This window comes from Aethalodelphis obliquidens, unplaced genomic scaffold (genome assembly GCF_003676395.1).
Source record: "Aethalodelphis obliquidens isolate GAN/ISIS:26980383/991018 unplaced genomic scaffold, ASM367639v1 scaffold12, whole genome shotgun sequence".
NCBI lineage: Eukaryota > Metazoa > Chordata > Mammalia > Artiodactyla > Delphinidae > Aethalodelphis > Aethalodelphis obliquidens.
Window position 1 is genome coordinate 2966381 of NW_020837956.1, and position 15750 is coordinate 2982130.

Genomic DNA, 15750 nt, shown 5'->3' on the forward strand with positions numbered 1-15750 from the left:
GTACCATTTTAGCTTTCTTGAACTGTTCAGTTTCTGGTGTGTGTATATATACACACACACACCTTCCACATATACACACTATTTATGCAATCTTGAGATTATTTAAGTTCATTATGCATAATTTACAAAGAATAACATTTTGAAAGTTATAGCATTTTTAATTCATTACATCTGAAAAGTTATCTTTTTTCTGTAAGACAAGGGAGAGGATGGAGATTCAGACAAAGAGAGAAAACACAATCAATCCTTAGAGAAAAATGACCTGTGATCAGAGATGGGATAGAATCTTATCTCTCTACAGCTCCTTTTCTTTTAAATTCTTTTAAATAATAATAAATTTATTACATAGAGGAAGAGAGCCGCTCCCCCCTCCTGCTATCTATAAACTAAATCCCAGGACTTTTCTCCCCATCTGTGGTCAGTTTCAGTGCCTGACTAGGCCTTGGAGAAAATAGTAATGCCCCCTGTGATCCATTTCTTGTACCCAAGGAAGAACTTTATACTTTGGAAAGATTGAATGAGGGTTTGTCAGTTAAATAAAAGTGGGGCAGCCAGTCCTTTATTTATGATCATCTACTAGGTACTGAATTTTGACTCAAAACCAGTCTAGATGGTCTTTAAAGTATTTTAAAATATTTTCTTACTTTCTCCTCTCAAATTTAGTTTCGGTAATCACAACCACTGCCAGTGAATGAATAACATACACACATACTGATATGAACAAATAAACATCCAACCGAAAAGAAAATTAGTCGTTTTCGTTTGTAAAATTGTGACTAAAATCACACTTTTAAAAGTAGGCAATTAGACTATTAAAAGTGCCTGGGTTATCTTTTTGTTCAACACTGTATTCATTGCAATAGGAGGCACTACAATTTCTGAAGTAATCCTAAATTTAGCTATCTTGTTTCAGTCTAGAGTGAACCGTAAGCGTTTTGTATCAATATCAATTCGATTCTTAAAATGATAATCTCTGATATTATAGGGTAGAGTCATTATGATGTTATGACTTTATTCTCCATGTTGGGTTTATTGTTTTTCACCTGACACATCAACATGGCCCTTTAGAACTACATGGAGCTTATTTGGAGCTACACTTCCAAGAACCTGTTAACAAAATCGATCTGTGAAAAAGAAAAGATGGCAACAGATCTCTGTTGCAGTGCTTTGATTCACAGTCCCTCGTTTTTAGTGACCAAGAGGAATAGGAATTGCTCCATTTAGCAACAGTATCCTTTTTCTAGAGCAGTCGATGCTATTCCATTAGGCCTGGAAATAGACGGTAAATGTAGCTCTCTGGCATTCAGGAAACTCCATAATCACTTGGTGTTTTTTTTCCCACCCTCTTTCCTACAGCCAACCCAACCCGGGCAGGCGGGAGAGAGCCATACCCAGGCTCAGCAGAAGTGATTCGGGAGTCCAGCAGCACCACGGGCATGGTTGTGGGGATCGTAGCCGCTGCCGCCCTGTGCATCCTCATCCTCCTCTACGCCATGTACAAATACAGAAACCGGGATGAAGGCTCATACCACGTGGATGAGAGTCGAAACTACATCAGTAACTCAGCACAGTCCAATGGGGCTGTAGTAAAGGAGAAACAACCCAGCAGTGCGAAAAGCGCCAACAAAAACAAGAAAAACAAGGATAAAGAGTATTACGTCTGATCCCAAGATCTGAAAAGGACCCTTGTATAGAAATAGTCTTCATTTTATCTGAGACATAATATAAACTTATTTACTTTCCTTTTTATGAAGCACATAAAAAAGAAGACAGGGAATGCAATCAGGAAGGAAAGACTGTTTTTAAAAAATAAAAACAAAGTATCTCATGCTCTTGTTTCTCCAAAAAAGAAAAAAAAAAAAAGCAGAGGTCAATAAATTCCCTAACATCCACAGTGTTTTAATTTACTCTGCCTGTCTTTATGTTGCTGGAACATTTCTAAAAGACAGTGGTGATCGCACGCATTCATAAAGCAAAGGAGTATTACAACATCGGGAGGCACAACACAAAAACAACACAAAACACAACACAGAAAAAGAAGCTACCTGTGATCCCGGATTTAGCCAAAGTGCTAGCACTTTCCCGAGAAGTCAATTAGTCTGATTGCCAGAGAAGACTGTCATTTTGAGTGACTCGACCTGCAAACCTTTTCAGAGTTCGTCACCTGGCACAACTGGAGCAGTGGCTGGAACTTGCACTTGAAACAAAGTGCTGGCTTTTTTGAAGACTTGTGTAGGAACACATTCAAAAAGCCCCCTTCTGGTTGTGAGGGCAAAAAAACAAAGTATGGAGGCCTTATTTTCAACAATGTGAAAGATAAGGCACATTTTCACACTAAAATTTCAAAACAGAAAGAAAAAAACAAGAGGGTATAGATGCAATCATTGGGAAATTTTCATGCACGCTTAATATGTTATTACATGTGTTTATATAAAATCCATCTCTCTGTGCTTTCTGGACTGTGATAAGTGACGTTTTATAGCCTGTTGTATAGAAAATGCAAAATATATCTCTGCTCTTCAGCCATTTTTGGTAAATTCAATGTTATAAGTGTTGCTAACTATAGGGAGTTTTATGACATCAGATCAACAATTATTTCAGGGTTTTCTTTTTTTGCCACCATTATAAATTGCCACAATTACTTACTTTTTTAAAAAAAATTTACAATGTAGTGTTTATTCTAAGGAAGATATGTATGAATGTATATAAAAAGACTCAGCTACTTTTTTTTCCTTACATGTACAGCCTTCATTCTGTTGCAGTTAAGTTTTAGTATTTGTATGAAAGGTGTGATTTAGAAGGTAAACTATATACATATAATCTTCTCTGCTCCCCCAAATACTCACATTTCCCACATACATTCCTCATTCACGATCACAAATCTGCGCACGCACACACACCCACACACACGCACACACACGCACACACAAATCCAGAGGAATCCATCAGATAGGATGGAAGACCCAGACGTACATGTAATAGCAAATATTTACTGACAAGTTGAAAAGCAGAAAGGAAGATCATTGTGCCAACATATTGATGACAAATGGGGTGATTTGCTTCATTGAGATCATGCTCCCAGGAAACCTCCAGATTTTAGTCCCTAATGAAATGGAACCTTTCCTTATCAAATAGACCATCGATGGTATATTGCTGCATGAATATGAACCATTAGGTGGGCAGGTATGGAAGCAAAATTGGTTGATCTACACCTTAACCCTGGCTGCTGCAAATGAAAACCTTTTGTCCAATAAAATTATATATATATATATATATATATATATATATATAGTCTCTGAACCTGACGTGCATGATAAACATTTTTGGAAAGTAAACACTTTCTCAACTAAGAAAGTATTTTCAGTAATTTTTGATTCTGTACTACTACCCATTTAAGAAAATCATTATTTGTTGATTATAGACTATAATTTAACTTTTCTGGTTTTACATATATATCATTAAATATAGTTTTAGTTTAACACACATTAAGTAGTAGAAATGTATAGATTATTCACTTGTTTTTGCATATTGTTTCAATGATGTTCATAGCAATAAATTATTAGTATGAGAAGGAAATGCAATATTAGATTGGAAGGTGATGCCTCAGTAAAAATTGGTCGCATTACTTTAACATCTCCTAAAAGAATGATATTAGATTTCATGGAAGAGAAGAATACTTTTACAATTAGCTTTAATCAGAAAAGGCAAAAAATGCAAAACATCTTCTGTGATACTTCAGTTGATGAAAAAAGCCAAGACGTGGCCTGGATTTCAGACATACAGCACCTTAGATATATGTATAATTCATAGCAAATCACCACCATCTATGGTTGCCAAGTAATTGCTGTATATGAAATGTCTTAAAGGGTTTTCATGACCCAGAACGTAGAGGTATAAAACTAAAATTTATTATCCATTACTTGTGTTTCAGATTTTCTTCTTTTTTAATTTGCCAGGTTAAAGGATTCATAAGTAGTTGTTGTTTTCCTCTCATCCAGTCTTACTCAGGGAGAGCCAGTGAAATAGAAGGTAAATATAAAACCACTCATTTACATCTTGAGGTTTAAAAAAAAAATGGTTGCTTTTCCATTTGATCTACTGAACTTGAACTAGTTTCCATCTGGGAAGATTCTAAATTGTGATAGAAAATAACTTAAATAATGGTATTTTTAAGCAGTATATCTCTGAAGCATGTTGTTTGGAACTGATTTCAGTGTTTCTTTCCAGCATAAATTTTAAACTTTCGTGCAATATTGTCGGTAAAAATATTTCTAATGTTATTGGCCTACACAAAATCTAGCATTTTTTTTTTCTTTTTTTCTTCTTTCTTTCTTTGTAAATGTGGAAAGAAAAGAGAGGAACACGAGCTAGGGAGAGAAAAGATATGAATAAAATCCCAAGTATCTTCATACCAAATGTATCAGGGTTCCATGCATAGTTGGCAGTTAATAGAGGATTTAACACTACCTGGCATAAATTTGATTACATCTCTAGACTGTAACTTTTCTGATTGAATATGCTTCTTTTTTATCCATGTAATGTGTTGCCTTTAAAAAAAAAAATACTACAATAATGTGTGAGGTGGTCAATCCCTAAGATATCAAAGAAAGGCCACATGACCCTACCCTTCTAGTGCTTTGTGTGATTGGGTACCTAAGGGTTTTGTTTTGTTTTGTTCTTCTGTTGCAAGGCCAACTTATCCATTATTGGAAATGCTAAGCAAGTGGAATTTACTGTTTTGTTAATAAAATATTTCTTAATACAACTGTGGATTTATTGATTTTTTAAAAGTAATTGCAACACCCTTTGGGGACAAAGTGGCACCATAAGGAAGACTGCATTTGAAAGGAAAACCCATCCTTAGACAAGCAGAGGAAGAATACCAACTCTGTTTTCTGGATTTTAGTATTCATTAAGCACCTCTACATTGATACACTTAAAGATACAGCCACTAAATGTACTTTTGTTTACATCTGTTCATCTTACTATGTGTGAAACCACGAACTCATACATGAACATGCTGATTTCATAAATATGGTTTTCTCTATAAAAAGCAATGTAATTCAGGTTAAGTAAATTTGTGATTAAATTTACCTAGTTGTGATTTCTCATTTCTAGGCTCCTATAGCTTCTACTCATTGTTTCTAATTCTTTGTGCAAAACAGAATGTACCCCATATTCCACATGACAACCATTCCAATATTGTTATCCCCCTTCCATATTTGCCTGGGTTTTCTCTTCTTCAGTCTTAACTTTCTGGTTTCCCTTGGTCATTACTTAAGTTACATGGATGCTAAAGTTCTCATAATCTTAGTACCCTTCTTTTGAACCTCTGTTCTTCTCAAAATGTGATACAAAAATGATCATAGTGTTTTTAAGACCAAATTATAATGGCTTTATCACCTTCCTTGATTTGAAGTTTATTCTCTATAATACTAACACTTAAGGTTTCATTGTTTAAAGAAAAATCTTGTAATACTTATATCAATTATAATGAATTTGCGATCAACTACCATCATCAGATTTCTTTCCATGACAAGTTTCCTTTAACTTGTACTTATGAAATTGGTTATTTGATTTAAATGCAGGACTCTGTATCTATCCATGAGAAATTCATTGTATTGTATTGATTGTATTCAGTTCAGTTGTAGTAAATACTAGCCAGCTGAGATAAATTGTTACCTTGCATCTCTCATATGGTCTTCTGACACGAAATCATTGGCAAATTTTAGACACATTTAGGGAAAATATGTTCACTAGGAAAGATATTAGGCATGCCTCAAGAGACCGCCTTCTAAACAATGCTTCTTAACTGGGTGGGGCGTGGGTGTGGGGAAGATGAGGTACCGTCTGGACAGTGTTGATTGACATGATGGTGGGAAATGCTACAAGTGTGTACAGGGTTGAGATTGGGGTGCTGCTAAACAACTTATAGTGGGCAGGAAAGCCTCCCCCAAACAAACAATTATCTTGTCCAAAATGTTAACATTGCCAAAGTTGAATATCAACTAGTTAGGATAATACCTATCAACGTGCCAATCATCTTTAAGTGGAGATTAACTCAGTGTATCTTGTCTATTGGAAGATCATGAGAAACTAAGTCTTCTTGCAACCAGGATACAGAATAATTTCCTCCTAATGTGTTGGTCAATCTATTGAGAAAGGGAATTAGTGTAATGCCTAATGCTGTTTATTAATGATTACACCTTCTTTTAAAAATTAGCCACAAACATCTGTTTTTTACAATCGTTCCGGTTTTAATTTCAAGCTCATCACTGTAGAATTTAAAACATCCTTTGAGTATTACTTTTAAAATTAGGGCAAAACTTGACTCCTCCATTCTTCTAGCACCACTTCTTGTTTTCTAAAAATGTCAAAATAACTAGTATAATTTCTGTGATCACATTAAAGTTCTCTGGACTGTATTTGGCCTTGATGTGGACAAACTTTTGAAGATGGGATCTATAAATCATTCACTCCACCTACCTCAGGCATCAGTTCTCACTGGTACCCTATTCGTTGGACTCTGATTTTAGTATACTGAAGTACGTATTGTTACTCATTATTAAGTCCTACACAGCTGATTTTTATCCAGTACTGGGCAAAATCACCTTTGAGTGCCAAACGTAGAAGTTGCCTGTGTTTAAGGACCATGTTGTAATGAAAACCCGTATCTTTATTTTTCTCTGAACATGTAATAAGTATGTAAGAATTAAGACTAAGTGCAAATCAGATTCCTAATGTCCATCTCATGTTCATTCCAGGCTTGTGCTTACTGAGCAAACAAAACTAAATCATTCACATTATTTACATTTTTATTTCTTGTTATGTTTAAACAAATAGCACCTATAGCTGAAATTCTGTTTATAGGAAATGTCCTCATCCTACACATATTACTAACATGGTGCAAATGACTAGCAATGGCCTTTGTAGTAGTCAACAAGGACTGCATTACAAACCCAAGAATAAACACACACAAACACACACAAATTTGATATTTTGTCATTATGAAAATGTGGAATGATTCACCTACCCTGACTTTTAAAACACTTTTATAACAAGAGAAATGGTAGTCTATGCAAAAGTATTAGTGGAAAAATTCAGTAAGGAACAGAGAGTAAAATACATTCTTGCCCTAGACCCCCTCAAGGGTGCATGTGATTCCAGCGAATGTGAAGAGGGCGATACCAATAACTAATATGACTTTTCGGTCTCTTGGTGATTATTAGCTGTTGGAGAAACTCTTGCTCAAACTAACCAATGAATAAATAGCCCAGGACCATTTTAGTTGGTTCTAATTTGGCACAAATTGTAAAAACAATTCCCCCAACTATGGTTGGAATCACACAGTTCAGACTGGCAACGGCATTACAATAATAAGGTTCTAGAGGATGTGGATGGGATTGCCTGCTGCATTGAAAATAAACAGAAATAATAGTATCAATAAAGCCAAATGTTGGTTTTGGAAAGGATTCATCAAGTAGAACTTACGGAATGGTCAAGGTAAAAGAAAAATTTTTTAAACATTAGGAATTTTTATTAAATGAGGCAGAATTATAAATACTACAGAGATAAAAAGATGTTATGAGGATATTAGTAGCTTTGTCCATTTCACCTGTTTTAAAATTTACTAATAAGCAGACTTGTGATAATTTAAACTGAGGACAATTGTAGCCATCTACGTAAAGGTAATAAACAGACAATTGGATGAATATGTTTGAACTCAAGATTATCTGAGCTAGAAATTGAAATCTAAGCTATTGCTACACCTGGGGTGTCTAAAGCCATATAAGTGGGTGCCATTACCCAAGATGCAAAGAAAAGCAAAGGGACTTCATAGGAATAAGATCTACAGACCTCAAGTATTTATAGGTTATGGGTGAGAAACTTGCCATGCAGGTATGAGGAATGCCAGGAGAACACAGTGTCATTAAAACAAAAGGGAGTGGAAGATGAGGAATATTTTATTTTGTTAGGTGTTAAAGTAAAACAATCTCTGGTGATTGACACGTGCCCGGAATTACTGATTTTGTTTTAGCAAACCTGTAAGAGAAAAAACTAATTTACAGGTTCAAGAGAGAAAGGAATAGTTCAGATAATGAGGCCTGGATCTAACTGCTTAACACCGGGATTCTCAACCCTGATAGCTCTTTAAAATCACCTGGTGGGGGAAGGAATCAAGATGGTGGACGGGGAAGACGCTGCGCTCACCTCCTCCCAGGAGCACGCCAAAATTACAACTACTTGCAGAGCTACTGTCTCTGAGAACCACCTCAGGACCAGCAGAAAAGATTTTTCACCACTAAAGAGATAAAGAAATCACCAGGAGACAGGTAAGAGGGGGCAGAGACTCAGTCTCCTCAGACGCACATCCCCAGGTCGGGGCCCACAAGCGGGAGGGAGTCGGGGAGGGACATCACAACCGCAGAGGCCCTCCCGGAGGAGCCAGCGGACGGACGAGCCTCACGCCGGGATCCCCAGTCAGCTCCTGCACCGGAAGACAAGGCCCTAGAAAGTCAAGCTTTGAAAACCAGCGAGGCTTATGTTTAGGGGAGCCCGAAAGCTATAGAAAATAGGGACTTCATTTCTTTCTTATTTATTTTGGCTGCGTTGGGTCTTCGTTGCTGCACACGGGCTTTCTCTAGCTGCGGCGAGCGGGGGCTACTCTTCGTTTTGGTGCGCGGGCTTCTCATTGCGGTGGCTTCTCTCGTGGAGCACGGGCTCTGGGCGCGTGGGCTTAGTTGCTCCGCGGCATGTGGGTTCTTCCCAGACCAGGGCTTGAACCCTTGTCCCCTACATTGGCAGGCGGATTCTTAAGCACTGCGCCACAAGGGAAGCCCTTATTTTATTTATTTATTTATTTTTGGCTGTGTTGGGTCTTTGTTGCTGCGCCCGGGCTTTCTCTAGTTGCCGCGAGTAGGGGCTACTCGTCGTTGTGGTGCGCGGGCTTCTCTTGTCGCAGAGCACGGGCTCTAGGTGCGTGGGCTTCAGTAGGTGCGGCCAAGACGTCACTTTCAAAGGGCATTCATAACATTTCACATTCTCCAAATCCCAGCACAGTGGCAGTAGTTTGAAAGATATCTGGGAGGATGTGGAGAAAAGGAAACCGTTGTGCACTGTTGGTGGGAATGTGAATTGATGCAGCCACTATGGAAAATAGTTTGGAGTTTCCTTAAAAAAATTAAAAATAGATGGGAATTCACTGGTTAGGACTGCGAGCTTCCACTGCAGGGGTCACGGTGTGGCCAAAAAAAAAAAAAAAAAGACATCGCCCCATAAAGCTTATGGCAGTAAAAAAAGAGGGGAGCTAAAAAAAAATTTTTAAATAGAGTTGCTGGATGATCCAGCAATTTCGTCTCTGGTATTTACCTGAAGAAAACAAAAACACTAATTCAAGTAACCTAAGTGACACACACACACACACACACACGAATATTATTCAGCCATAAAAAAAACTTGCTATTTGTGACAACATACATAGATCTAGAGGGTTCTATGCTAAGTTAAATACCACATTGTCTCAATTATATGTAGCATCTAAAAAACAAAACACTCACAGATACCAAAAACCTGAAATTGCCAGAAGGGAGTGCGATGGGGGAAATAGGAGAAATAAGTGAAGGGGATTAAGAGAGACAAACTTCTAGTGATATGATAAATAAGTCACAGGGATTAATTAATATATGGCAAAAAGAATATGGTTAATAATCTTCTGATAACTTTGGGGACAGATGGTTACTAGACTTACTGTGGTGATCATTTTCATAATGTATGCAAATGTCAAATCATTATGTTATACACCTGAAACTAACATAGCATTGTACTTCAGCTATGGTTCAATAAAAATAAAGTTCACCTGGTCAACTTTAAAGCTCAATAATGACCAGACCTTACCCTGGCGGCTTAAATAGAGCCCAGAGATTTTCTAATCAGTTAATTTACTGATTAGTTATTATATACATTTATTAATTTATAAAACTTGCTAGGTGGTTCTAATGGACACCAACAGTTAAGATGGATCACAGAAGATACCTCTTGGAATAATCTGTCCATGTGTCCTTAAACTATAAACAGAGTTCTCTTTGGCTTATCCTGATAAAAATCAGAGAACTCCAGTTGCATATTATGTATACGACCAACCATAGCTTAAAATAGTATTAGTAAAAGTATAATGCATACACCTGATAATGTCAGTCATATGCAATAATTTGTTGACAGTATAGAATCCTTACTTTTCCTGCTCCATCGCCAGAGTTGTGGTTAATGTGTCTGGATGTCTTTGCTTCTAATTTGGACAGTCTTTTTAAAAAATTTATTCCATATACATATTTCTCATCACCCCCACTACAACGTGAGTTTCTTGAGGGCAACAATTAAGTTCTACACCTCTCTTTTAAGCACCACAGAACGTAGTTAAATGTGGAAACTCAGAAGATATTTAACAAATATGCGACTGACTGGTATTTTCATGAATCCTTTACAACTTCTTTTTGATGGGACTTCACAAAAGGAAAGAAGTAGCCTTCATGATCAAGTTCAAAAATAATACCACTGGGCTTTTCTGGTGGCGCAGTGGTTGAGAGTCTGCCTGCCGATGCAGGGGACACGGGTTCGCGCCCCGGTCCGGGAGGGTCCCGCGTGCCGCGGAGCGGCTGGGCCCGTGAGCCATGGCCGCTGGGCATGCGCATCCGGAGCCTGTGCGCCGGAGCGGGAGAGGCCGCGGCGGTGAGAGGCCCGCGTACTGCAAAAATAATAATAATAATAAATAATAATAATTGCCACTAATTGCCAAAAAAAGTCTCATCTTCTATTCTCTTAGAGACTTTATGTAGATTTATTTTGCCTCCTCACCTCCTCCCTATTCCTAAAATATAATAATACCACAATAGTAACAGAAGCAGTAGCGAAAGTGTATCCTCTTAATTCAGCTTTGGCTTAAAACAGAACAGATGGTGAAACTTTTATAAACCAGGCCATACTTGAGAAGCAATAAATGGAACTGTGTGGCTGCAGTTGCTTCATACTTGTAAGAGCTAATGCACACTGGGTAGTTAAAGTCACAGAGTGGAAATGTTGGAATGGGCATTTGTAGTCCCTAAACAGTATGTGTGTGTGTTTTGGGGAAAAAATTGAGGACGCCTTAAGAAATGGTTGAAGAACACAGCAGTGCATTTAGAAGAAATAAAAAGACATCAAACGACCTTCGCCCTGGGAAAAAAACACTTTTTTCCCCCCCTGAGGCAGAAGGAAAGACTATGGTAAAAAGAAAAAAATAACCAGAGACAGATCTTCGTAAATTGCCTAGTCTTACAAACTCACCACAAAGAGTACTTTTTCTGGCCTTTTGTCTTGAGAAATGAGGCTTGAGAGAGCGTTAGCTGTGGCCAACTTTCCAATCCCTATTTTTTTTTTTTTTTTTTTTTTGCTTTTTCTTTATTCTGTTTTATGTTTCTCTAACTCCAGCCATAATTAGTGAAATGTAAAAAACCTTGTCTCGTAACCTGGAAAGCTCCAGAAATCTGCTGATTATGCAGTTTCCCGTTTGAGCTAAGCCAAGACCCTGTCTGAGTTTCAACTGGAAATTTTCTGCCCTTTGCCACCCAAATCATTTATTTATTTGATTTGATCCCTTTGATTTATTAAAAATGTTGCCACTGGTCTTAGGGATTCTCGGCAGGGATACAAAACGTGGATGCCATAATTAAATTAAATCTGGCACAAGGATGGGGCAAAGAATCAGATAAAAGGGAATAATCCTCTCTTAGAAAAGGCCTGCAAAGAGAGAAAATTGTGTATCTTGTGATGTCTTCAGTAATAGAAAGCCGCGTCCACATCATTTCACAGACATTGCTGGAACCTGCTTTGGCTCGAGCCCTGCTAAAGCAGAAATTGTTTCACTGGAATCTAATAAACCAAAACCACAAAGAGTAACAGGGCTTAGGTTGTCTGCTTCCAGGTGAGAGTGTCAGAATGTCACCTGTGATGGCGGGTACAGGGCTAAAGTAAAGGGTAACCTCAGACAGTGGGTTCGCCAATCTCTCTCTCTTGCCGTTTGAGTGCCCAGTGAACATGTTTAAGGGTGGGGAGAGCATACAGTGGGTCATACGCTGGCTCATCTATTAAGGGTTTACTTCCGCAGTCTGACTAATAAGAAAATGTGTTTTCCTTGCCTTTTCATCTCCTTATATTTCTCTCCTTTCTCCCGTTACCGATTTCCCTTTTGCCCTTTTTATCTCAGTCCCTCACCTCATCTGAGGTGGCTCCCTCAAATCTCTACCCTAAGAGGCTGAAGAATGGACTAGGGCTTCCATTTGTTTTTCACGACCTGCTTCAAGACTGGACTGATGCATTATTAAGGCAGAAATGGTTAAAACAGAATTGCAAGTAGATGCAGCTAATAACACATTCATTCATTCATTCAACAAATATTTATTAAGAGGCCATTATGTGCCAGACCCTTTTCAGGCACTGGGTGCGGAGAGGTGAACAGGGCAGAATCATTCCTCTCCTTGTGCAACTTTCATTCTAGAAAGCAAGAGACTTCTTAAATGATCCTTTCATCCTACTAGATCCTTTGACTCATACAAGGAATGGGTCAAAGACTGAAATGAGGTCGAGAAAATAAGCCCAGCTCTGCTAGGAAGAATGCTGGCAAGCTTTGAGCTGTGTTTCCTACTGAAACACTGCAGGATGTAGGTAGCTACGCGTTATAATTCCTCCCCCTCCCGCCCTTCTCTTTTCCATAGTGAAGATTATGTTACTCTTCGGAAACCTTTGCCTTTTAATCTGTTCATTCCTTTTCTTTCACAGTGAGAAATGCAGGTCATTATCTACTTTGAAAAGAAAAAGTCCTTTTCCCCATGGGGTTTCCTGATTGACTTGTTGAGTGCTGAGAATTCATCCTTGGTTCCATATCTCTCCTTTTAGTGATTGAGGGAAATCTCTGATGACAATACTACACTCCTGGGGGTAACACCTTAAATCAACACAGAACCCTGCCATCCTCTGCTAGTTGAGATCAGCTCCAGTGATTTTGAAGAGGAAGGGAAAACAGAAGCTTCAAAGCAACTTGCTTCTTCATGTGCTTAGTGATTCTTAAGTAATCACAGTTCTGTCCTCATACCCAGCTGTTCAGGCTTGCCCTGCCCTTTCTGCTAGCTGTGTGGATTCAGACAAGGAGGCAAGCCATCCACTCCACTGCTGAGATAATCACGCACTGTGGGCATAGCAATGTTCTGAACTAACCAAGCAGCAGCAGATACAGAGAGTCTCTTTGGAAGGCTAGTGTCAGCAGTCAGGGTTCATACACTGCTCGACGGGCTATCAGAGTAATACCAGCATCCAGGGCTTGCCTGTCTCTGTGCTAGGGGACATTTTTCTCATGGGCAGACAGACGGGGAAGAAGTGACCAAACTTCAAGCTAAGCATCACATACCTGTACAACTGCATGTTTGGTGTGTTTATTTTTTTTAAAGGCTGCATACATGACAACAAAGAAAGAAGAAAACAGAGTGTTCACTAAAGTATGCCATAGTGTGGTACATGGCAGGAAGGAGGGAATCAACATGGAAGAATGGCAAACACCCCACCCTAAATGTGGCTGGAAGTCTCAGTGAATGAAACTTCTTGGTAACATAGACCACAGGGTTCAGTCCTTTACTAAAACAGTGGACACACACTTGTTCCTAGCTCTAGGTCTCTTTCATGGTTGCATTACAAATCATTAAGATGTTCATGTTCTCATATACTTTATTATCATTATTTTTGGCTGGAATCATTTTATTGTACATAATGAATTTCTTAGTAATCTTTATTATAAACTTAGTTTTTTCCTAATTTCACTACAGTCAATCATTTCAGACATTTTTTCTTTATATTGAATTATCTCATTAAAATTAATGCATAAGAACAGAAATGCTCAATCTAAAAGTATAGAAATTATCACAGTTCTTGATATGTTTTATCATTCTATTTTTTAATTTATGTAAATTGATAATGTCAGTTATCAATTATCAAAAGAGTGAATGAGTGGACACACAATGATCTTGCCATCACTGAATACTAAATATATGAAACTTAGAATGCTGTATCTCATAACTTACTTTATAATGTGTTTCTAAGTTGCTAGGGTGAATAAAATTTTCTACTGTGCAATTTCTCCTTGATGAGGTCACCTCGGTTTTTTTGTTTTTGTTTTTTTTGTCTGCATTGAGTCTTCATTGCTGTGCGTGGGCTTTCTCTAGTTACAGCGAGCGGGAGCTACTCTTTGTTGCGGTGGCTTCTCTTGTTGCGGAGCATGGGCTCTAGGCGTGTGGGCTTAAGTAGTTGTGGCTCTCGGGCTCTAGAGCGCAGGCTCAGTAGTTGTGGTGCACGGGCTTAGTTGCTCCGTGGCATATGGGATTTTCCCAGACCAGGGCTCGAACCCACATCCCCTGCATTAGCAGGTGGATTCTTAACCACTACGCCACCAGGGAAGTCCCGAGGTCACCTCGTTTTAACTGTTGCCATCATTTTCTTAAAAAAGCCTAATATGGTCCATCTTTTGAAAGTGTGAGGTACTTAGCCGGGATCACTTAAGAAGGTATTACACTATATTTAAAGCTGAGTTAATTTGAAATATGACTACTGTAAACATTTACAGCTAGTTGATTGACAGCTATGTGCCTGTGTGGTTCTGTCATTTAAAAAGAAAATTCCACAGAATACATTTATTCAAGTGTTTTGAGACTGACCTAAAACAGAGAAATAATAGAAGAGGTCCAGAAAGACACCTAGGAATTATGAGCCAGGTTTTATAAGAAACTAATTTCTCAGTGACTGTGAGAGTTTTGGGGCGTAATGCATGTTAAAACTATGGTTTATTAATATGTTGGTTGTAATAGACATCCAGGAAACATTATTTGACTTAAATTGAACTGCAACAAAAATTATTAATTAAAATAAACAGTGCTAAGTGAATTACTAGGGATTCTGAGACCTTAGTCAATTCGGTCAATTAGTTAAAAAGTATGAATTTTAATATAGATAATGAAAATAGATTGTTATGAAGAGAAATCTTTCTAAGGCTAATGGATGTACTATGCATAATATATGTAGAGAGACATGGAAGGTCTCATTCTGTTTTATTAGATGTATCATGATGATACAAGATAGTTTTAGACCCTATCTTTTTTCCTGGGAGTATCCAAAGCACAGGAGCCTCTGTCCCCATGGGGTTGGGGTGTGTTACACTCCTGGAATGTGGATGTGTTCACCAACCTGGAAGCTCTCCAAACACCAAACTGTTGGGATTTTTTTTTTTTTTTTTTTTTTTGCGGTACGCGGGCCTCTCACTGTTGTGGCCTCTCCCGTTGCGGAGCACAGGCTCCGGACGCGCAGGCTCAGTGGCCATGGCTCACGGGCCCAGCCGCTCCGCGGCATGTGGGATCTTTCCCGACCGGGGCACGAACCCGTGTCCCCTGCATCGGCAGGCGGACTCTCAACCACTGTGCCACCAAGGAAGCCCAACTGTTGGGATTTTTATGGTGGCTTCATCACATAAGCCTGATCAAACATGAAATCCATTTTCAGCCCTATTCCCTTCTCAAGAGAACGAGGGGTAGAGCTGAAAAGCTTCTAATCATGGCTTGGTCTTTCTGGTGACCAGCCTTCATCCAGGAGCCAACCAGCCCCCCACCCCCACCCCACCAAGAGTCACCTCATAAGGACAAAAGATACTCCTTTCACCCAGAAAATTACAAGGGTTTCAGG

The 15750-nt window shown here is 38.6% G+C and overlaps 1 protein-coding gene across 5 annotated transcripts in view; it reads left to right on the forward strand.

Moving 5' to 3' along the window:
* Positions 1-5097, forward strand: part of LOC113623723 (neurexin-1-beta) — a 706008-nt gene extending 700911 nt beyond the window's left edge. For 2 of the 5 annotated variants that reach the window (XM_027113158.1, XM_027113154.1), the window contains one exon: positions 1357-3268. In XM_027113158.1, coding sequence (XP_026968959.1) covers positions 1357-1664 — 308 coding nt within the window. In that variant the 3' untranslated portion in view covers positions 1665-3268. Of the gene's footprint in view, positions 1-1356 lie in introns of all 5 variants that reach the window. The other 3 variants (XM_027113155.1, XM_027113156.1, XM_027113157.1) reach the window with 2 other exon arrangements.
* The last annotated feature ends 10653 nt before the right edge of the window (positions 5098-15750 follow it).